This window comes from Marmota monax, unplaced genomic scaffold (genome assembly GCF_021218885.2).
Source record: "Marmota monax isolate L192 unplaced genomic scaffold, Marmota_monax_Labrador192_F-V1.1 WCK01_AAM20220418_F8-fsc00024, whole genome shotgun sequence".
Taxonomy (NCBI): domain Eukaryota; kingdom Metazoa; phylum Chordata; class Mammalia; order Rodentia; family Sciuridae; genus Marmota; species Marmota monax.
The window spans coordinates 19648020-19670436 of NW_026695224.1; the positions used below are offsets into that span (position 1 = coordinate 19648020).

The window sequence follows — 22417 nt, forward strand, 5'->3', positions numbered from 1 at the left end:
GAAGTAAGTACCATTTTCTTTTTATAGAAAAGGAAACAAAGGCGTGTAAAGTAGATTATTACACTCCAGGGCACACTCATGTTTAGAAAAATCAGAATTGGTATACAGGTCTCTGGTTTTGTGGGGTGTTTTCCTTTGGTACTGGGGATTGAATCCAGGGTACTATACCACTGATCTATATTCCCAGCCCTTTTTTATTTTTCATTTTGAGATAGGGTCTCCCTAAGTTGCCGAGGCTGGCCTCAAATTTGCTATCCTTCTGGGTAGCTGGGATTACAGGCATGCACCACTATGCCCAGCAGGTCTCAGTTTTTTTTTTTTTTTTTTTTTTTTTGTCTTTTTTTTGGTACCAGGGATTGAACCTCAGGGGCACTTGACCACTCAGCCACATCTCCAGCCCTATTTTATATTTTATTTAAAGACAAGGTCTCATTGGGTTTCTAGCACCTCGCTTTTGGTGAGGCTGGCTTTGAACTTGTGATCCCCCTGCCTCAGTCTCCTAAGCCACTGGGGTTACAGGCATGCGCTACTGTGGCCATTAGTTCTCTGGTTCTTAATAACTATTCTGACTTTCCCCCTCCTTTTTAAAAATATAGAACAAATATTTTCCCCATATTAAGTACAGTCTGTCCTCTGTGTGCCATGTCCACAGATTCAGCCAACTGCAGATCACAGATACTCGGGAGGAAAAACTGTGTCTGCACTTAATACAAATAAACTTTTCCTTGTTATTTCCTAAATAATACAGTATAATATTTAATTACATAGTATTTGTATTCTTTTAGGTATTACAAGTAATCTAGAGATGATTTAAAGTATAATGTGGGAGTTTGTACATAGGTTATATAAAAATACTATACCATACCATTTTATACATAAGTGACTTGAACTTTTGCAGATTTTAATATACACATGGGGTGGTGGTTGAATCCTTGAACCATTTTCCATGGATACCAAGAGACAATAATATTATTAAAATATGATACTTAATGTGTACATAATGTTGTATTCCATTTTGTGGATGTATCATTTTTACCAGTTCTAACAATTCTCCTGTGGTTGGATTTTTAGGTTGTTTATAATTATTCACTTTGCAAACATGTAATCCTAATAATTCGGGAGGCTGAGGCAGGAGGATCACAACTTCAAGCCTAGTCTCAGCAACTTAGAGATGCCCTAAACAACTTATCAACATCCTGTCTCAAAAAAAAACAAAACAAAACAACAACAAAAAAACCTTAAAAAGGCTGGGGATGTGGCTCAGTGGTAAAAGCTCCCCTGGGTTCAGTTGGCAATAATAATAATAATACCCTTAATCCTGTTGTTTTTGAGGCTGGTCTCTAACTCCTGGGCTCAAGTAATTCTTCTGCTTCAGCCTCCTGAGTGTTAAAACTATAAAAGCACACCTGTAGCTTGGCTAATCTTATTGTTCTTAAAAGTCTGAAATAAAATTACCAATCTCAATATGAATGTTATTTATAAAAGTTTTTCATTCACATCTTCAGTACCTTCTGTAGGACTGTGCTGGTTTAATTGCGCCAGGACTAACTTGGAAAGTATCCTTTAAAACAGCTTAGCAGTTTAATAAAGATAAAACTTCCCCATTATTTTAAGTTTCATTTTAACAAGGTTCCTTTTTCTTTTCTTTTTTTTTCCCCCCTTCATCTGCCTTTTGTGTGTGTGTTCCAAGGGCCTCATGCATACTAAAGAGGCATTCTGCCCCTGAGCTAGCTGCATACCCAGCCCTGCCATTCATATTTCTTTGAGTTCTGTATTTATGTTCTTTGCCCAGTTTCCTCTTTGGGTGTTTATCATTTTCTTACAAGTTTCTGGTATTTATATAAGAAAGGTGTTAATGTATTAATACAGATATTTTAAAAATTTTGTTCAACATATTTTTGTCAAAAAAAATTTTTTTTTTTTTTACCTTGAGGGTGGATCTCAGACATTTTCTCTGATTTGTCTATTTCCCATGCTTCAAAACACAGAGCAAAAGATAGCTCATTTTTTTCTCTAAGTAATTGCAGTTTTTCTGGCATCTTTTATGAAATAGTCCTCTTGTCCCCACTAATTTAAAATGACAACTTTTTAATGTGCTAGTGTTTATTCCTGGATTTTTTCTTTTCTTTTTTTTTTTTTTTTTTTTTAGTTGCCTGTGGTAGTGATAATACCATATTAATTGTCATGCTTTATGCTATGTTAATGTTTGGCATAGACAGTGACCTTTGTTATTTTTCAGAAATTTTATTGCTATCTTCAATCTTCTGTTTATTTTTTGGCAGATTTTTAATTATTTTATATAAAATGGAAGAATTGGCATCATTACAATGGTTAACATTTCTAGTCATTTACACAGATTGTAGTGTCCCTCCTAAATGGGGTCTTTATGTCTTATGAAGAGTTGTATCGTCTTGAAAAAGCTCCTACAGATTTTTTTTTAAATCATTTTATTATTCTTTTTTAACAAACGGCCCCAAGGATAGGGAACCAGGGGAAGGGGAAGGAGGGGAAGCAAGGCTCCAGTCCCACAACCCCTCCCCACCCACCCCTTTCCAGATTTTTTTTTTTTTTGTAGTTAGATAGCATGCCTTTATTTTATTTGTTTTATTTTTATATGGTGCTAAGGATTGAACCCAGTGCGTCACACATGCAAAGCAAGTGCTCTGCCACTGAGCTATATAGCCCCAGCCCTTTTTGTTGTTTTTTAAATTTTTTTTAATTTTTACTTATTTATTTATTTTTTAGTTGTAGGTGAACACAATTCCTTTATTTTATTTTTATGTGCTACTGAGGATCGAACCCAGTGGCTCACATGTGCAAGGTGAGCACTTTACTGCTGAGCTATAACCATAACCCCCCCAGTCCCCTATTCATTGTTTTTTGATATGTTTGTTGTGAGTGGTATAGGTTTATAGTTTAATTTTCTGTAGTTTCTATTTAAAATACGTGTGTACAATTGTAAATTTATTTATATGCCCTATTTTTAAGTTCATTTATATAACTCACAAAGAATTTGAAAAAATGTATAGAAAATAAAAATAATAATATAAATTTATTTTAGAAACCAGAAAATACAGGGCAGAACAAAACGTTATTGCATAGTTCAAGAAGCAATAAATTGATCACAGTGTGGCCAACTAAAAACTAGTACCTGTTACACAGGTCTCACAATGAAAGAAAAAAATTCTTTTGTTGAAAAGTAGCTTTTCCAAGCATTAACTCCAAATGTAATTTCACCGTGTATCCTTTAGTTCAAGCCAAGGGCATAATGCCAAAACAAAACTCAGTGAAAGCAGTTCTGTAGGGGATAAGACCATGTGGTCCAAGAATACCCAGCTTTCTGATGGTCTGGCATAATTCTGGGATAAAGCCTAGAATAGAATGCTGGGTTCCACAGAGAGGTCAAGTCAGATAAGGACAGAAAAGTCTCCTTTGGATTTACTAGTTAAGGGCCATTGCTGGCTTCAGAGCATTTCAGTAGAGTATTGGGGAGCAGAAACCAAATTGGTGTGCTGAGGAGTAGTAGAAGTAAAACTTTGGAGACAGCAAATGTAAATTTGAGCATGGAAGGAATAAAGAGAAAGTGTATACATGGGAAAACTGAGCAGACACTAAATTGGTGGATGATTATTTCTAAACATAGAAATATAAACATCTTTTGGGCTAGGGTTGTGGCTCAGTGTTAGAGCGCTCGCCTAGCATATGTGAGGCCCTGGGTTCGATCCTCAGCACCATATAAGAATGAATAAAATAAAGATATTGTGTCCAGCTAAAAAAATAAATATAAAAAAAAGAAATATAAACATCTTTTATCTTTTACATGCTTCATTTTTCACTTTCCATAAATGAGACTTGAATAATCTGGGGATGGGGTGTTCCAGAAGTAAATGCAAAAAACCTGTTTTTATTGGTGTAAGTTCACAAAAGAGGTTTGACAAAACTTACAAGATACAACCAACTCAAACAAGGAGAGAGCCACTAAAGAATTAATGGGACACTGTCTCAAAATAAAAAATAAAAAGGGCTGGGTGTATGGCTCAGTAGTTAAGTTCCCCTGGGTTCTATCCCCAGTACCTAAAAATTTTTAAATAAATAAATAAACAGAAAAGAAATAGAGTCTGAAGAAGAAGGGAGGAAATGGATTGGAGCTATTTATAAGGGTGAGGCAGCTAAGAGCGCTGTCCCCAAGGAGTAGGGAGTGAGGCCTGGTCCAGCCTATTGGGTTAGTTATTGATTCAGAGGAGAGACTCGCTTTTCCTGGAGGAAGTTAGATTGAGGGATCTACTGCTTGAAAGGATGCACTGAGATTTCTAAGCAGTGTCTGGGAGAGGTTGGTGACTTGTCACTTTTTATTTTGTGTTTCTCTGTAAAAATATTAGTTACTATTTAAGACTTGAATAGATGCTGATGTTCAAGGACCTAATGCCATTTGTTCTTTTCATAATGAGCAAATACTGTTAGCTCTCCTCCTTGGCAACACAGTTTGTTTCAATTTGTACTTCTTTATAACAGTTGTTTTTCTACTGTTATAATTCTTTGACTTTTTTTAGGCTGTTTTTAGAAACACTCAGTTTCTAACATTTTAAGTTTTCAGACAGAAGGACAAAAGTGGATGTTTCTGTGTTCTTCAGATTGTGTCCTATAAACCCTAACTCTGAGATTAAATGTTTTTCCTCTACTGATTTTATATTGGAATACTTAAGCAGTCTGGGATTATGTAGTATTTGCAGGCAGAGCCACCATTAACATTTACAGCATGTGAATTTTTGTTCTTTGTTCTTTAATAACTTTCACAGTAATATCTCTAAGGTAGATGGGGCTTATTCTGTGTTCCCTAAATCCAGACATTGTTATTATCATCCTCTTTGTTGTAATACTAACTATGGGACCTTTGTGGCCTGGAAAGCTTCTCTCATTAAAAAAAAAAGTAAGAAGTAATGGTGTAAAAAAAAAAAATAAAAAAATAAAATGGTGTCATGCTTAAAAAAAGTAATGGTATAATATAAGTCGGAAAGTCAGATTCTGTGCATCAGGGTAGCACCTGAAGTTCTGTGTTTCTAAAAATCTCCAAGGTTACCCCATTTTTGCTGGTCCTGAGACCAGATTTTGAGCAACAAAAGTTTAAAGCTGTGCTATCCAATAAGTACAGTAGCCCCTAGTTCAAATTGAGGTGTGTTAGAAAGTACTTAGTATGAAAAAGAATATAAAGTATTTCATGAATAGTTTTTGTATTGATTATGTGTATTGATTACACCTTGAAATGATAATATTTTGGACATGTTGGGTTAAATAAAGTAGATTAAAATTAATTTCACTTGTTTCATTTTGCCTTTTTAACAAATTTCTTCAAATTATGAATTTTTAAAACACATTTTATATTACACGTCTCACATTTGTGGCTTACACTGTGTGTGTGTGTGTGTGTGTGAGAGAGAGAGAGAGAGAGGGAGGGAGGGAGGGAGGGAGAGAGAATTGGGGATTCAACTCTTGGACACTCTACCACTGAGCTACATCTTCAGTCCTTTTAATTTTTTATTTGAGACAGGGTCTCACTAAGTAGCCCAATCTAGCCTCCAGCTTGGGATCCTCTTGCTTCAGCTACTCTTCAGCTACTTGCTTCAGCTTCCTAGGTAGCTGGAATCATAGATGGGTGCCACCACACTGGTTTCACATAATATTTTTATTGAGCAGTGTTGCAGTAGAGGATTCCTATTTCCAAAAATAATCCATCTTAGCAATATTGGGTTTGTATACAAAATGATAGTTAAGATTATGCTTAAAGTAGTCTTTAACAACAAGAAATATAAATGAGATATCTCTATATCTCTGTCTCTGTCTCTCTCACTCTTTGGAGACGTAGTCTCACTAAGTTGTCCAGGCTGGGCTGGAACTTGTATTCCTACTGCTTCAACCTCCTAAACTTCTGGTTGAGACATTTTTAAGTATAAAACTGTAGTTATTTTATCAGCAGAGACATTTGGAGCAAAAGTGATTGCCACAGAACCTCAAGATTTTGTTGTGCTAAGAATGATTTGAGTCTGAGAAGGATAAGAAGGACATAAAGTACACAGTAAAAAAGGGAGATGGCAGTGGGAACTGTGTTCCTGTGAATAGACAAACAGCTTGACTGGAGGGGAAAGTGTGTGCTAGAGGAGTGCAGCAAATCAGAAATCTGAATAAATTGTCATAAGGTCAGACAGGGGGACCTTGAAATCCAGAAGATATTAAATACATCTTTCCCCCCCCAAAAAAATTAGATACATTTTGATAAGGAGTTCAAGCCCTGATGTGAATCTTAACTTTCCTGCCCAAAAAGCATACATTATTTTCCATTGCTGACCACATAAGATTTACTTCACATTTTCACATTTTTGTCATTTAAGGCCATCCAAACTATGGTTGTAACCAGCACCCCTTTTACCTTTTCTCTGTCCTGTGCCTTAAGCCAACTCTTTTTTGGGGGGTCGGGGGGATCTCTGTACTGAGGATGGAATTGAAGGCACTGTACTACTGAGCTATATCACCCAGCTCTTTCTGGTTTTTTTTTTTTTTTTAGACAAGGTATTCCCAGTTGTCAAGTTTGGCCTCAAATTTACAGTCCTCCCTCAGCCTCTCCAGTAGCCTGTGCCACCAAACCTGGCAATTCTTACCCTTCCTTATAAGTTCTTTATTTTACCTAAAGCTCTTAACACCTTTTTCCCAAAAACACATACATTCTCCAGACTGTCTATGTACCCTGCTCATGTTTCAGGATTCCATTCCAGTTCCACATTTGGGCAGCATTTTGCTCCATAGCTGATTGTTATCTTTCTCTAAACCTTCCTAATCTTACCTTGAATTTTTGTACCATTTTTGTCCTGAACTTGTAGACTGCAGAAACAGGCCCTGCCTATCTCTCTCCAGTCTTTGTGCTGCCTTATAGTTAGTCCTGGCTTAAGGAACCATTTCTCACTGCTAGTGTGGACACAGAGCTTGCACAGATAACTGGAAAAGTATATCTCTAATAGAAGTAGCAAAAGCTTTGTTTGAAACTAGGCCAAGATGTAAAACACTTTAAATATTAATTTGGAAGTAAACTTTTATTTTTTCTTGTTTATTTTTGTACTGGAGATGGAACCCAGGGGTGCTATAACACTGAACCACACACACCTTCAGCCCTTTTTATTTTTCATTTTGAGATGGGGTCTCTATAATCTGCTAAGGCTGGCCTTGAACTTGCTATCTTCCTGATGCAGCCTCTCCAGTCACTGAGATTACAGTTGTGTGCAGCCACGCCTAGTTATACTTATGTTTTGGTAAGGTTATAGAGTATTGTTTTGGGGACTGGGGATATAGCTCAGTGGTAGAGCACTTGCCTAGTACATGTGAGGCACTGGTTCCCTCCTCAGCACCACATAAAAAAATAATAATAATAAAAATAAATAAAAGGTTTTATGTCCATCTACAACTAAAGATATATCTTCTAAAAAAGTATAGCAATACTTTTTTAGGTTGGCCTCAAATTTAAAGTCCTCCTTCAGCCTCCTGAGTAGCCTGTGCCACCAAACCTGACAGTTCTTACCCTTTTTTATAAGATTATTTATTTAACCTAAAGCCGTTAATACATTTCCCCCAAAACACATACACACTGAGTTAGATTATTGCTCAGACTTATTTTCTTCTTAGGAATGTGAGTATTCTCTACTCCCAGGACTTCAGATCCACAATATATGAGTTGGCTGATTATTTTCTGTTATATTTTCAATTTGGTTAGCATTTATTTAGTACTTACCAACCTAGTCACAGTATTGAGTAAAAACCACTTGTTAGATGTATTTCTTGTCCTCGGGGAACTCATGGTCTCATGTAAGAGAAAGACTAATGTCAAGTTGATGATAGAACACTGGAGGCTGTGTTGTATGCTGGCTACAAACAAGGCTAGTAGAGTCTGAATCTAAGTTCTGATTCTGGCTTCAAAAAAACAGGATGGAAAAAAATGACAAATGGGGAAATGTTGCTCAGTGGGTATACAGTTTCAGTTATTTTAATATGAATACGTTCTATAGACCTGCTATACTACATAGTACCTATAGTTAATAATGTGGTATTCTGCAGTTTGAATATGAAAAGAGATTAATTAGATCTCATGCTAAATATTCTTAGCATGAAAAACTAAATAAATCCCACAGCAATACAAGGAAATTTTTTAGGTGATGTTTAGTACCTTCATGTTGGTTCATTATCACACACATACCAGGATGTATTTATATCTACCACAAACATACATCCAAACAAATTCAAAAATGAATAATTTTTTAAAATATATCAGTTATACCTTAATCTTTTTTGTTTTCTAATTTTTAAAAATTTTTTAGTTGTAGATGGACACAAAAACCTTTATTTTATTTTATTTATTTATTTTTATGTGGTACTGAAGATTGAACCCAGTGCCTCACATGTGCTAAGCAAGCGCTCTACCACTGAGCCACAACCCCAGCCCTTACAGTATGTTTTCTAAGGTGGAAATTAGCTTAAAAACAGCAAGGTAAAGGGCTAGAGGTATAGTTCAGTGAGTTGCTGGGTTCAATCCTGGGCACCAAAATAAAAATAAAATAGCAAGATAATTCCCCAGCAACAAAAAAAACAACAGGGGCTGGACATGGTAGTACATGCCTATAATCCCAGTAGCCTGGGAGGCTGAGGCAGAAGGAGTTTGAGTTCAAAGCTAGCTTCAGCAACTTAGCAAGATCTTGTCTCTAAATAAAATACAAAAAAGGGCTGGGAATGTGACTCAGTGGGTAAGGGCCCCTGGTACCAAAAAACAGAGGAGGCTCTCTACTGGTGTTTATAAATAGATGTAAGAGATATAAACAGTTTGGCCAGGAGAATCCCAGCAACTCTGGAGGCTGACAAATGAGGATCATGAATTCACAGCCAGCCTCAGCCACTTAGTGAGGCCCTAAGCAACTTAGCAAGACCCAGTCTCAGAAAATAAAAGGACTTGGCATGTAGCTCAGGAGTAAAGCACCCCTGAGTTAATTCTCAGTTTGAAAAGGGGGCAATGGGACTGGGGTTGTGGCTCAGTGATTGAGTACTTGCATAGCATGTGTGAGGTACTGGGTTCAATCCTCAGCACCACATAAAAATAAATAAATAAAATAAAGATGTTATATTGGTCTACAACTTAAAAAAAAAAAATACAGTTGTTATTGTTTGTGGTGGTGGGGATCGCTAGGTGAGTACTTCATCCCTGAACTACATTTCTAGACCTAAGATTGATTGATAGATTTTTAGGTACAGAGGATTGAACTCAGGGGCACTTGACCACTGAGCCACATCCCTATCCCTATTTTGTATTTTATTAGAGACAGGGTCTCACTGAGTTGCTTAGCACCTCACTAAATTGCTGAGGCTGGCTTTGAACTCGATCCTCCTGCCTCTGCCTCTGCCTCTGAGCCTCTGGGATTACAGGAGTGTGCCACCACACCCAGCCCTAAGATTTATTTTTTAATTCACCTGTTTTTAATTGACAAATAAAAATTATACATATTTATATTGTACATGGTGTTTTGAAATATGTATATGTTGTGGAATGACTAAATCAAGCTAATTAACATACAGATTACCTCACATACTTCTATTTTTTTTTTTTTTTTTCTGGATGAACACAATGTCTTTATTTTGTTTGTTTATTTTTATGTGGTACTGAGGATCGAACCCAGTGCCTCACATGTGCAAGGCAAGGGCTCTGCCACTTGCCAGCCTCTCATATAGTTGCATTAAGAAAACTTAAAATCTATTCAGTGAGCCAGGTGTGGTGGTGCATACCTATAATCCCTGCAACTCGGGAGACTAAGGCAGGAGAATCACAAGTTCAAAGCCAGCTTCAGCAACTTAGTAAGACCTTGTCTCAAAATAAAAAAACTAAAAAGGGCTGGAAATGTGGTTCAGTGGTTAAGCCCCCCTTGGTTTAATCCTTGCCCCCCCCTCCCTGAAAAAATTCTTCTCAGTGATTTTGTACCTAGTTATTAATTATAGTCTCCTTATTATATAGTAGGTCTCTCTTTTCTAAAGCATTTAATATTTGTGTTTTTCTTAGGATTATGTTTTAGTTGTCGGTGAACCTTTATTTTATTTATTTATATGTGGTGCTGAGAATTGAATCCAGTGAGCACATGTTAAGCAAGTACTCTACCACTGAGCTATAACCCCAGACCACTGTTTGTTTTTATGTGGTGCTAAAGATGGAACCCTGTGCTCACCTGTGCTAGACAGGCACTCTACCACTAAGCTACAACCCCATTACCCATATAGAAAGAAGGTCTCTTGAACTTACTCATCCTAAATGAAATTTTGTGAAAAACAGTATAGCTGTGCTCCCCCTTATGCCATCAATGTCACCTGGACAGGACAAATTTTATATTTTTTTGACCATCTTTTCCCCAAAATGTGTAAGATTTAAGCTAGTTTTGTTAATAATTCTTTAGTATCATCAAATATCCAGAGTTGCACAGGGCATGCCTGAGACTCTGGAGGCTGAGGCAGGAGGACTACAAATTCCAGGACAGCTTCAATAATTTAGTGAGACCCTCATAAGCTTAGCAAGAAATTGTCTACAACAGGAAATAAAAAATAACTGGGAATGTAGCTCAGTGGTAAAACACCCTTGAATTCAGTCCCCAACACACACACACAAAATTTTTTTTAAATTCAGAGTTGAAATTTCTAATTGTTTCATGTCATTTTTAAAATCATTTATTGGTTTGAAGGTTGATTTGAAGGTTCATATATTGTTAGTAGTTGCTGTCCTTTGTATCAGAGTTTCTTTCCCTCAGAACTGTTGATATTTTGGGCCAGATCATTCTTCATGGTGGATTGACCTGTTCCTTGTAGAATGTTTAGTAGCATTTGTCCCCACCGGTTACAAATACTAACAGCCCACCCTAGTAGTAGCAACTAACAATGTCTCCAGATCTTGCAAAACATCCCTGGAGGCAAAATCATCTAGGTTGAGAACTTTAAGTTGATAGGTTGTCTCTCCAACCTTCCTGGTTTTTTCTTCTGGTCATTTATTTGCAGAAAAAACACAAACTAATCCTTCATTGTTTCCCCTTAAACTGGGACTTTGCTGATGTCATCCTTGCGATGTAATTTGACATTTTCTGTCGTCTCTTTCCTGTTAATTGGTAGTTGGATCGAGACTCTTGGTTCAGATTTTTTGTTTTGTTTTGTTTTGATTGACAAGATTGCATCATAGATGACACTTTTTCTTCTGTCAGGAGGCATATAATGTCTGCTGAACAGCCATTGGTGCTTAATTCATTTACTGGAGTTCTTTTTAATTTTAAAATGTATGTTTTCATTTGACAAACTTTATCTTAAATAATAATCTGTGTTTTCCCTTGATAAAGGAAGGGGATATGGAAGGTGAGGCGGTTGAAGCCATTGTGGAGGAGTCTGAAACTTTCATTAAAGGAAAGGAGAGAAAGACTTACCAGCGACGCCGGGAAGGGGGCCAGGAAGAAGATGCTTGCCACTTACCCCAGAACCAGACGGATGGGGGTGAGGTGGTCCAGGATGTCAATAGCAGTGTACAGATGGTAATGATGGAACAGCTGGATCCTACCCTTCTTCAGATGAAGACTGAAGTAATGGAGGGTACAGTGGCTCCAGAAGCAGAGGCTGCTGTAGATGATACCCAGATAATAACCTTGCAGGTTGTAAATATGGAGGAACAGCCTATAAACATAGGAGAGCTTCAGCTTGTTCAAGTACCTGTTCCTGTGACTGTACCTGTTGCTACCACTTCAGTAGAAGAACTTCAGGGGGCTTATGAGAATGAAGTGTCTAAAGAGGGCCTTGCAGAAAGTGAACCCATGATATGTCACACCTTACCTTTGCCTGAAGGGTTTCAGGTGGTAAAAGTGGGGGCCAATGGAGAGGTGGAGACACTAGAGCAAGGGGAACTTCCACCTCAGGAAGATCCAAGCTGGCAAAAAGACCCAGACTATCAGCCACCAGCCAAAAAAACAAAGAAAACCAAAAAGAGCAAACTGCGTTACACAGAGGAGGGCAAAGATGTGGATGTGTCTGTCTACGATTTTGAGGAAGAACAGCAGGAAGGTCTGCTGTCAGAGGTTAATGCAGAGAAAGTTGTTGGTAATATGAAGCCTCCAAAGCCAACAAAAATTAAAAAGAAAGGTAAAATGAATTTATCCATAATAATCTCATCATTTTGGGATAAAGCGTACAACAATTCATATATAAGTTGTATTTTATGAAATGTATTTTTTTAAGGTTAGTATCTGGATACCAGTTTTTTTAACCAGTCTAATAGAAGTTTTTTCCAGATGAAGTTCTTTTTTTGTAAGTCCTAAAAGAAATGGAAGTAAATCTATTAATGATGAGATAATTTTAATTTAGTATGATTGAGTTCATTATAAAGGTAAATAATATATATTTGTAAGAATTAAGAATTGGGATTAATTTTAACACCTTGAAACCCTGCAGCAAGTAAGTGTTTTATTTTGTATATAGGTGTAAAGAAGACATTCCAGTGTGAGCTTTGCAGTTACACGTGTCCACGGCGTTCAAATTTGGATCGTCACATGAAAAGTCACACTGATGAGAGACCACATAAGTGCCATCTCTGTGGCAGGGCATTCAGAACAGTCACCCTCTTGAGGAATCACCTTAACACACACACAGGTGCCGGATAAGAATGTGGGGGCTACAACATGATAAAGGTTAAAACTTGGGTTTTATCTAAGCTGATTGAAATAGGAAGTTAAAGAAGGAAGATTTTTTTTTTGTTGTGTCCTTTTTGTAATCTTGACTTTACCATAAGCGGGTACGCTTTAGTTACATTAGTTAAATGCAAATGTCAAAAAAGCTTAGTGGGGGCCCAGTGCAGCGTGCCTGTAATCCCAGCGACTTGGGAAGCTGAGGCAGGAGAATCGCAAGTTCAGAGCCACCCTCAGCAATTAAATTGGCACTTAGCAACTCAGTGAGACTTCATCTCTAAATAAAATATAAAAAAGGGCTGGGGATGGGCTCAGTGGTTAAGCACCCCTGGGTTCAATTCCCACTACCAAAAAAAAAAAAAAAAAAGCTGAGTGGGATATAATCCAAATGATACAAGGATGATGATCCAGAAAAAGATTATCATAGTTTCCTGGAATAATTCCTGAAGACTTAACCATGATGTTGTGAGGTTTTTTGTTTTGTTTTGTTTTTGTCAAATTTGTTTCAGGGGTTTTTTGTTTTATTTTTGTTTTATTATTTATTTTGAAACACGGACTTGAGGCTGTACTCAAACTTGCAGTCCTCCTGCCTCAGCCTCTCAAGTGTCAGGTGTGCACCACAATATCCAGCTGTGTTGTTAAGGTTTAGCAACAGTGACACACACAAAAGCATTTCGGGGCTGGGGATATAGCTCAGTTGGTAGAGTGCTTGCCTTGCATGTACAAGGCCCTGGGTTAAATCCCCAGCACCACACACACACACACACACAAAAAAAAGACAAAAAATTATCTCATACAGTCTCAGGTAACAAATGCCTGCATTATCAAAAAGAATATTAGAAATAGAAGTAAAATTTTACCTTTGTAAGAACTGGCATTTTCTGTTCCTGGTTGTTTTACCACAAGGAAAGATAAGTAATTCATAATCTGAGAATGGCAAGTTTAAGGCATCTTTCTGATAGTTCGGACATTCATTTGTTTAAGTGCCAGACATACTTTAATGGAATGTTCAGATATTCTATTATAGCTTTTTGTTGGTTATAGACAGGTTATAGTGGAGAAATTCTGCACTAGGTTTCTTTATTAGTCTGTTTTGGACACTTTGTATTTTCAGTGTAGTAGTTGGTTATAAGTTCTCTCAACTTGGTTTTTCATGCAGAATAGTTTCTTCTGCCCATAGTCTCTACCTCAAGCATAATAGTTTTTCTTCTCTCGTTGTTCTCCACCTTATTTTATATGATAACTCTGTGTGTGTGTATGTGTAGGAGGGTACTAGAGATTTGATGTAGGGGTACTTTATCAACTTACCATTCTTCTGCCTTAACCTCCTGAATCTCTGGTACTACTCTTATTTTTGATGTCCTGGTTGCCAGATGAATGAGTGTCTGTTGGCCTACAATCAATAAGTTTTACACAAATATATTCTTTGCTAGTGTGACTTAGTCATTTTATAACATCCCTCTAGATTTTACTCATATGTTTTGGTTTGTTTTTGTGTTTTCTTAGTTGTAGATGGACACAATACCTTTATTTATCTTCATGTGATACTGGGGATGGAATCCGGCACCACACATGTGCTAGGCAAGCTCTCCACCACTGAGCTACAACCCCAGCCCGATAATATGATTTATTTGATGCTTTGAAGATACTATAACAGGAGCATTAAATTAAAGTAGCTTTACCCTGTATTAAGACAAGCTAAGATGGGTGTACTTGGATATAGGTACTCTGTCCTGGTTTAGTCCTCAGCTTTGAGAATAAGTTCAGTAGGTTCCCCAGAGCTGTTTTGGTAGGACTGATTCATCCTACTAACAAGCCTGTAACATTCAGGTATGTATCCATTTTCTAAATGCAGTTGTAATACATTCTAGAGGGCACCCTTGCCTATGTCAGGATGTTAAAGCAAATGGTGAACATGGACCTTCAGCAGAGGGACATAAGTGGTCATATGGTATAGCCTGATGGAAACCCCTGCTCCACACTTGTGTCCACTTCTTTGCTAATTGCCATGTTTGTTTCTACCTGAGACAGGCCTCTTAACTCCCTGCTAGATAGTACTAGGTGAACACCACAAGTTATTTTCAGCTTACCTTGTCCTAACAGAAATGAATGTTGCTTTCCTTTTCTTCATATTTGTTTTAATTTATTTACCTGTACCACCAGACTACGTACATCACAGAAAGAACTCTATCTTTCACTCTTACATCTTCAGTGGTACCAAAGAAGCAAATTGAGCAAATAAATGTCCTGGAATTTCTTAGTTCCTATAATACTCTAGTCAAACTTTTTACTCCAGGATTCTCTTCATTTTCTTAAATCATTTCTATGTATGGCTAGTCCCATTCATTACATTGTGACACTTCCTGATTCCATTCTCAAAGGTAGCCTTTATTTTTTCTTTTTAATTTTTTTTTAATGTTTGGTATTATCTGCTGTCAACCTTTACCTGCTGTCCACAATTAGAGAGAGTTCCTAGTATCTGAGTAAGTCTATAAAAATAGCACTGTGTTATGCTGTCAGCCTTATTTGCAAAGTAGCTGGAAAAGATCAGTTATAGAACTACTATGTGAGGGTATATTAAAATCACTAAGATTTTTTTCAGCAAAAACAAGAGATATAGAGGATATGATATTCATTAAAAATGTTTAAATACAGCCAGATATAGAGGTGTGCACCTGAAATCCTAGTGATTTAAGAAACTTTGGCAAGAGGATCACAAGTTCAAGGCCAGCCTTAGAAGCTTAGTGAGACCCTATCTCAGAATAAAAGGAAGAATGGATTGGAATGTAGCTCAGTGGCAGAGTACCCCTGAGTTGAATCCCTACTGCCCCCCAAAAGTTTAAATATTGAATGAATTGACATTCAGATTACAGAACATTAAATATGGATATACTTTAAAAAGTGGTCTGTAGAAATTACATATAAAGTAGGACTACTTTGTAAAGTCTTTGATAAGCCCCTGTAATTCCTTATCAGAACAAATTTATATAGAAAAGTTTGTGCTGGGTGCAGTGGTACATGCCTGTAATCCCAAAGGCTCAGGAGGCTGAGGCAGGAGGATCTTGGGTTCAAAACCAGTCAGCAATTTAGCAAGGCCCTAAGCAACTCAAAGGGCTGAGGATGTGGCTCAGTGGTCAAGTCCCCCTGGGTTCAATTCCCAGTACCAAACAAAAAAAAAAGAAGAAGAAGAAGAAGAAAACAAATTTGTGTTTGTGTTGAAAGAAAAAAGTTTCAGGATACGGACAGTCCAATGGCCCTGTTATTTATAATCATAAAACAATAAGACTTAATGAATAATGATCTAGTCAGATCAATTAATTCTGTGACCTATATTTGATAAAACATCACAGTTATATATTTTATTTAGCAAGGGTTGAGGCAGATGTAGTTTTTATTAACTTTTAATCCATAGTGACCAGGATATTCACAAAACAGAGATAAGAAGGATTTTATGTCCAAAGGCAACATAAAGTGGGTAATTAAGAGAAACTGAAACCAGACATGTTGACACATGCCTGTAATCCCAGCATCTCAGGAAGCTGAGGCAGGAGGATTGCAAGTTGACCTCAGCAGCTTTGGGAGACCCTGGTTCAAAATAAAAAGAGCTGGGAATGTAGTTTAGCAGTTAAGCACTGCTGGGTTCAATCCCCAACACTGAGAGAGAGAGAGAGGGAGAGAGAGAAATAATAAAGTTTGGCAAGTGTTTTCACATCCTGAGACTAGTGTTTTAAATTCAGCTGGGTTTTCCCACAATTTGTAGAGGTATTCTCACTCTAGTGCAGAATTGAAGGGATGACTAGGGTCCAATCTCATGCACTAATTCTGTTCCACACATTGAACTCTCTGTTACTAACTGCCCTTTTTCTTGTTCTTCCTCTTATCCCCTCATTTTTGTAGGTACTCGTCCTCACAAGTGCCCAGACTGCGACATGGCCTTTGTGACCAGTGGAGAATTGGTGCGGCATCGTCGTTACAAACACACCCACGAGAAGCCATTTAAGTGTTCCATGTGTGATTATGCCAGTGTAGAAGTGAGTGTTCAGCTCCTTGTTAGAACCTTTTTTAAGGAAGTAGATCATGATTTCAGTTTGAAGATAATAAAAATCTGAAATGCCTCTAAGATGAGATAGAAAATCTAGTAGATTATTAACAGTGAAATACACACAGCCTTCCCTAAAAAAAAATTGTAATGACTATGAAATTTTTACTTATTGGGGCTGGGGATGTGGCTCAAGTGGTAACGCGCTCGCCTGGCACGCGCGGGGCACTGGGTTCGATCCTCAGCACCACATAAAAAAAACAAAAATGTTGTATCCACCGAAAACTAAAAAATAAATATTAAAAAAATCTCTCTCTCTCAATTGAGTACAGATTCCATATGTTATTGCAGGCAAGTTCTACTAAACTTTGAAGAAATAAATAATTATACCTAAATCACTTGGAAGGTTTGGGGCTGAGGATGTGGTGGTAGACCACCTAGGTGTAGTCCTGGGTTCAATCCCCAGCACTTGTGGGTAGGAGGAAAGAATGTTTTACTAATTTTACTGTTTGAGGCTATTCTCTTGTCAAAACTGGATAGGGATACTACCAAAAAGAAAAATATATTATTTTCACAGAGAAGCAAAAAATATTAACCAAGGGGCTGGGAATATAGCTTGGTTGGTAGAGTGCTTGCCTCACATGCACAAGGCCCTGGGTTCAATCGCCAGCACCACCACCAAAAAAAAAAAAGATTCACTTCAATAAACCAAATTTATTTTTTAAAAAAACCAAGTTAACCAAATCTAATAATGTACTTAAGAATAAATGATTATTTGAGTGTATCTGTGACACAAGTATACGAAATTATTTTTAATAATTAGGAAATTATTGACAATACAGTACATTGAGTGGCTAAAGAAAAATTATATGACCATTTCTGTAGATAACTAAGGGGAAAAACTATAAAATTCAATTCTTGTTACTATATGAAGTCCCTATAGGTTAAAAGTAAAAACTTCTTGGGCTGGGGCTGGGGCTCAGCAGTAGAGTGCTTGTCTTCCATGTGTGAGGCCCTGGGTTCGACCCTCAGAACCACATAAATAAAATGTATTGTGTTCACCTACAACTAAAATATATATATATATAAATTTTTTTTTTAATTTTCCTTATTTAAAAAAAAGCAGAAACTTCTTTAATGTGAGTCAGGCATATATTATCAAAAACCTATAGTAAACCCACCCTAATAACTCTGAAATATTGAAAGTGTTCCCATTAAAATCTGGAACAAAATGATTTATTCATTCCTACTAGAAATTCTAGCTAATTGAAGAAAATAAGAAATGAATTATAAATGGAAAGACAAAGCAGTAATTTTTTTTTTCAGATATACTTGTTTGCTGATGAAATCCAAAATTATCAGCTCAGTGACTTAGAGCAGGAAGAGTGGTAAGAAAGAAGAGTGATCAGACACAGAAAGATACAGAAATCAGTCATTTTTCCCCCAGTGCTAGGGATTCAAAACAGGTCTTTGCACATGCTGAGCAAATGCTCTTACAACTGAACTATATCTCCATCCCCTAGAAATCGGTAGTACATAGATTATTTATAACCTGAAATGCTTGGGACTAGAAATATTTCATATTTCTTGAAAAATTTTTTGAATCTTGGAATGTTTGTGTATATTTAAAGACTATAGGACCCCAAGTCTAAACACAAAAGTCCATGTACGTTTGGTATACAGCTTTTATATACATAGACTAAAAATAATTTTATACAGTATTTTTAGTATGTATCTCTTTTGACTGTGACCCATTATTTATGAGGTCAGGTGTGGCATTTTCCACTTGATAACATTATGTCAGTGCTCAAAGTTTTGGATTTGGGGTCTGGAGGTGTAACTTCATGATAGAGCACTGAGAGAGAGAGAGAGAGAGAACATTCAGTAATGCTGCTAGCATAGTTATTTGACCACTTACCAAGTGTGAAAGTTTAGTGTATTACATAATTACAATAGTGTTTTTCTTAAAATCAGAATACTTTAAAATTTTTGAGTGAAAGATTTAGTGAGGGTTGGGGTTGTGGCTCAGTGGTAGCATGCTTGCCTAGCATGCATGAGGCACTGGGTTCAAATCTCAGCACCACATAAAAATAAAGACAACAAAGTCCATCAACAACAAAAAATATTTAAAAAAAAAAAAAGATTTACTGAGTGTTCAAAGCACTTAGAGTCAACTTTGAAAATCAGTTTGGGATAGAGTACCCAGTAGGAGACTTAAACAATAGAAAGTGATGAGGAAGAGGAATGAGATGCCCCTATAGCCCAGCTTGGCTAGGAAATGCTTATGATATGGAAGAGGAAATTAAATCACACGCTTGGATTTGAATTTTGGAGAAAATTGATCCATAAGTAGACATGGATTTTTAAAGATTTTTACAGAAAATTTCACATATAGAGAAGAACTTGAGACATAACTTAGTGGTAGGGTACTTGCCTGTCATGCGTAAGGACCTGGAATAGTAGCAGAAAGGAGATATATGTGGAAGAGCATACTACTCCCCCACATACCTGTCTTCTAGCTTACATAAATATTGGTGATCAATCTTGACTTACCTAGGCCCCTTTCCATTTACTCCCTTTCCTTAGAATATGATAGGGCTTTGGAGGCAAATAATGAATGGGAAGAAATACCTTTTCAACTTTTTCTAGCTTCAGAACCCAAAACTAAGCTTTTGTGCCTAACCCACAGTGCTCATGTTAAAATCTATTAATAGAAGTGTAAGCGATTTGGTTACTTTCATATTTCAGGTCAGCAAATTAAAACGTCACATCCGCTCTCATACTGGAGAGCGCCCGTTCCAGTGCAGTTTGTGCAGTTATGCCAGCAGGGACACATACAAGCTGAAAAGGCACATGAGAACCCATTCAGGTAGGACTTCTCCTTTGTTATTAATGAGCTGCGTTTATCCCATGGGATCCTGTGAACTACCACATGGTCCCATGCCTATTTGAATGGAAGGCTGCTAACAAAGGCTCTGGCATATCATCTGAATTATTACTTCAAAAAAGAGAGTAGATGTTGCTTTGTTCAGCTTGAGTTGTTCTACAACATGGAAATAGTATTTTTGAGAGAGAAATAGTATGAAATTTTAAAATCTAGAGTTTTTACTCTAAAAGTCTGGATATATAATCTTAACTTTTATGTTCAGTTTGCCGAAGTACTCTCTTTTTCTAAAAAGGAAAAGTTGTAGGTCCTCTACCTAGTTGCCCACAAAGGTAAGCATTGCTATAAAGAACTACCTTTTTCTTAATGTGAAGAATTCCATATCAGAGCTGGGTAGAGGCGGCCTTTAGCAGTTTAGGATTTGTCATCTCTGAAGATAGGAACAAGCTGGGTGCTGAGACTGAGTTTTAGCTTTCCAAAAAAGACCTGGAAATTCTGTGGCCCAGCATATCAGCCACTTCTGTTACCCTCCAACTAAATCATAGTATTTATTCATTTAATTTGTTCATTCTGTATTTCCTTTTAAGGAGAAAAACCTTATGAATGTTATATTTGTCATGCTCGGTTTACCCAGAGTGGTACCATGAAGATGCACATCTTACAGAAGCACACAGAAAATGTGGCCAAATTTCACTGTCCCCACTGTGACACTGTCATAGCCAGAAAAAGTGATCTGGGTAAGTAAATTTACTAGAGGCAAATTAAAAACATTTTTTTGAATGTTCATAAAAATATGAACATGATTCATAAAAATATGAAGACATAAATAACTTTACCTTCTAACTCTTAAAATGTCTTGTGTATGTGGCCCTGCCATTTATTGAAAAATTGTTTAGCTGCTATTTTTCTTTTCTTTCATCTTCTCTCTTCCTACAGTGAAGCTATGAAATCCTGTCCTGAATATAAATCATAAATAAATTGATGGAAACTAATGAGAGGAAACAATATACCTTAAATTACTAGCTTTCTTTCCCCATATAGGAAAGTGACATATACAAAGTAAGGTTGAGCCGCTTCAGATTTTTCAGAACATTTTGTAGTTTCTCTAAATAATTGAATTGCTTTGTTGGTAACTATTCTTTTAGTGGTCTAACTATTAAGCTAGAGATTGCATAGAAGTAGAGTTTAAATCCAGGCATGGTTGCACACTCCTATAATCCTAGTGACTGGAAGCTAAGGCTAGAGACTCACAAGTTCAAGGCCAGCCAAAGCAATTTAATGAGACCCTGTCTCAAAATAAAAGGGAATGACGGGTACAGTTCAATTGTAGAGCATACCCTGGGTTTGATCCCTAAGACCCGTCCCCCCCCCCAAAAAAAAAGACAACTTATTTTTCAATAATAAATTTTTTTATTTTTTTAAAGAGAGAGAGAATTTTTTAATATTTTTATTTTTTAGTTTTCGGCAGACATAACATCTTTATTTGTATGTGGTGCTGAGGATCAAACCCGGGCCGCACGCATGCCAAGCAAGCGCACTACCACTTGAACCACATCTCCAGCCCTCAATAACAAATTTTAGTGTGACCCATATTTTAAATTATGGTCACCTAGATTTCTCCCTTTGATTTTCTTATTTGATTTATTTTATTTATTAATTAAATTTTTAAAAATTTTTTTTTTCCAGTTGTAGTTGGGCACAATGCCTTTATTTTATTTATTGTTATATGGTACTGAGGATTGAACCAGCGCCTCACACGTGCTAGGTGAATGCTCTACCGCTAAGCCACAACCCCAGTCCCTATTTATTTAATTTTGATATCAGGAATTGAATCCAAGAATGCTTAACCACTGAGCCATATCCCCAGAACTCTCTTTTTTTTTTTTGGTACTGGGTTTGAACTTGGGGGCATTCAACCACTGAGCCACATCCCCCAGGCCTATTTTGTATTTTATTTAGAAACATGGTCTCACTGAGTTACTTAGCGCCTCGTGGTTGCTGAGGGTAGCTTTCAACTTGCAATCCTTCTGCCTGCTGGAATTATAGGTGTACACCACCATGCTCAGCTGTTTTTCTAATTAGGAAAAGAAATGTAGAAATTGGATGTGGTGGCACACACCTGTAATTCCAGAGACTCAAGAGGTCACAAGATCGAGGCCAGCCTCAGCAATATAGCAAGGCCCTAAACAACTTAGCGGGACCCTGTCTCAAAATAAAAAGAGCTGGGGATGTGGCTCAGTGGTATGGCACCCCTAGCTTCAATCCCCAGTACCCCAAAAAGACATATAGAGCTGACTGGCATGGTGGATTGGGTCTATAGTCCCAGCTGCTCAGAAGGCTGAGGCAAGAGATCCCTTGAGCCCAGGAGTTTAAGTTCAGCCTGGACAACATAGCAAGATTACATCTCAATAAAAGAAATAAAAATACTGCCCAGTGTTTTCTCTGTCCAAAAGATGCTGCTCCTTGAACATTATTCATATCTCCCAGCCCTGTCAAACCAGGGTCTCACATGATAGTTCAGTGCTCTACCACCAAGCTACATTCCTAACACACTTATAATATTTTTACTTTTAATTACATTGTTCGGTTTTTAGACTTTTTCTTTTATTCTTTTACTTTTTTGCTTATTTGATCTTCACATCTACATGAGGTAAAAATGGCATGTCTTATTCTGATTTTATAGGTAATGAGCCTGAGAACCAGGGAGGTATCTTTATCTAAAGCTATATGACATAGTTTATGAGTGACAAAGGTGAACTTAAGTTCTCAAGT

General features: G+C 37.1%; 1 protein-coding gene across 5 annotated transcripts in view; it reads left to right on the plus strand.

Moving 5' to 3' along the window:
• Positions 1-22417, plus strand: part of Ctcf (CCCTC-binding factor) — a 46825-nt gene that overhangs the window by 13925 nt on the left and 10483 nt on the right. For 4 of the 5 annotated variants that reach the window (XM_046435323.2, XM_046435325.2, XM_046435324.2 and 1 more), the window contains 5 exons: positions 11391-12180; positions 12517-12687; positions 16620-16753; positions 19510-19630; positions 20233-20382. In XM_046435323.2, the coding sequence (XP_046291279.1) occupies positions 11400-12180; positions 12517-12687; positions 16620-16753; positions 19510-19630; positions 20233-20382 (1357 nt within the window). In that variant the 5' untranslated portion in view covers positions 11391-11399. The remainder of the gene's footprint in view (positions 1-11390; positions 12181-12516; positions 12688-16619; positions 16754-19509; positions 19631-20232; positions 20383-22417) is intronic. The other variant, XM_058575978.1, reaches the window with a different exon arrangement.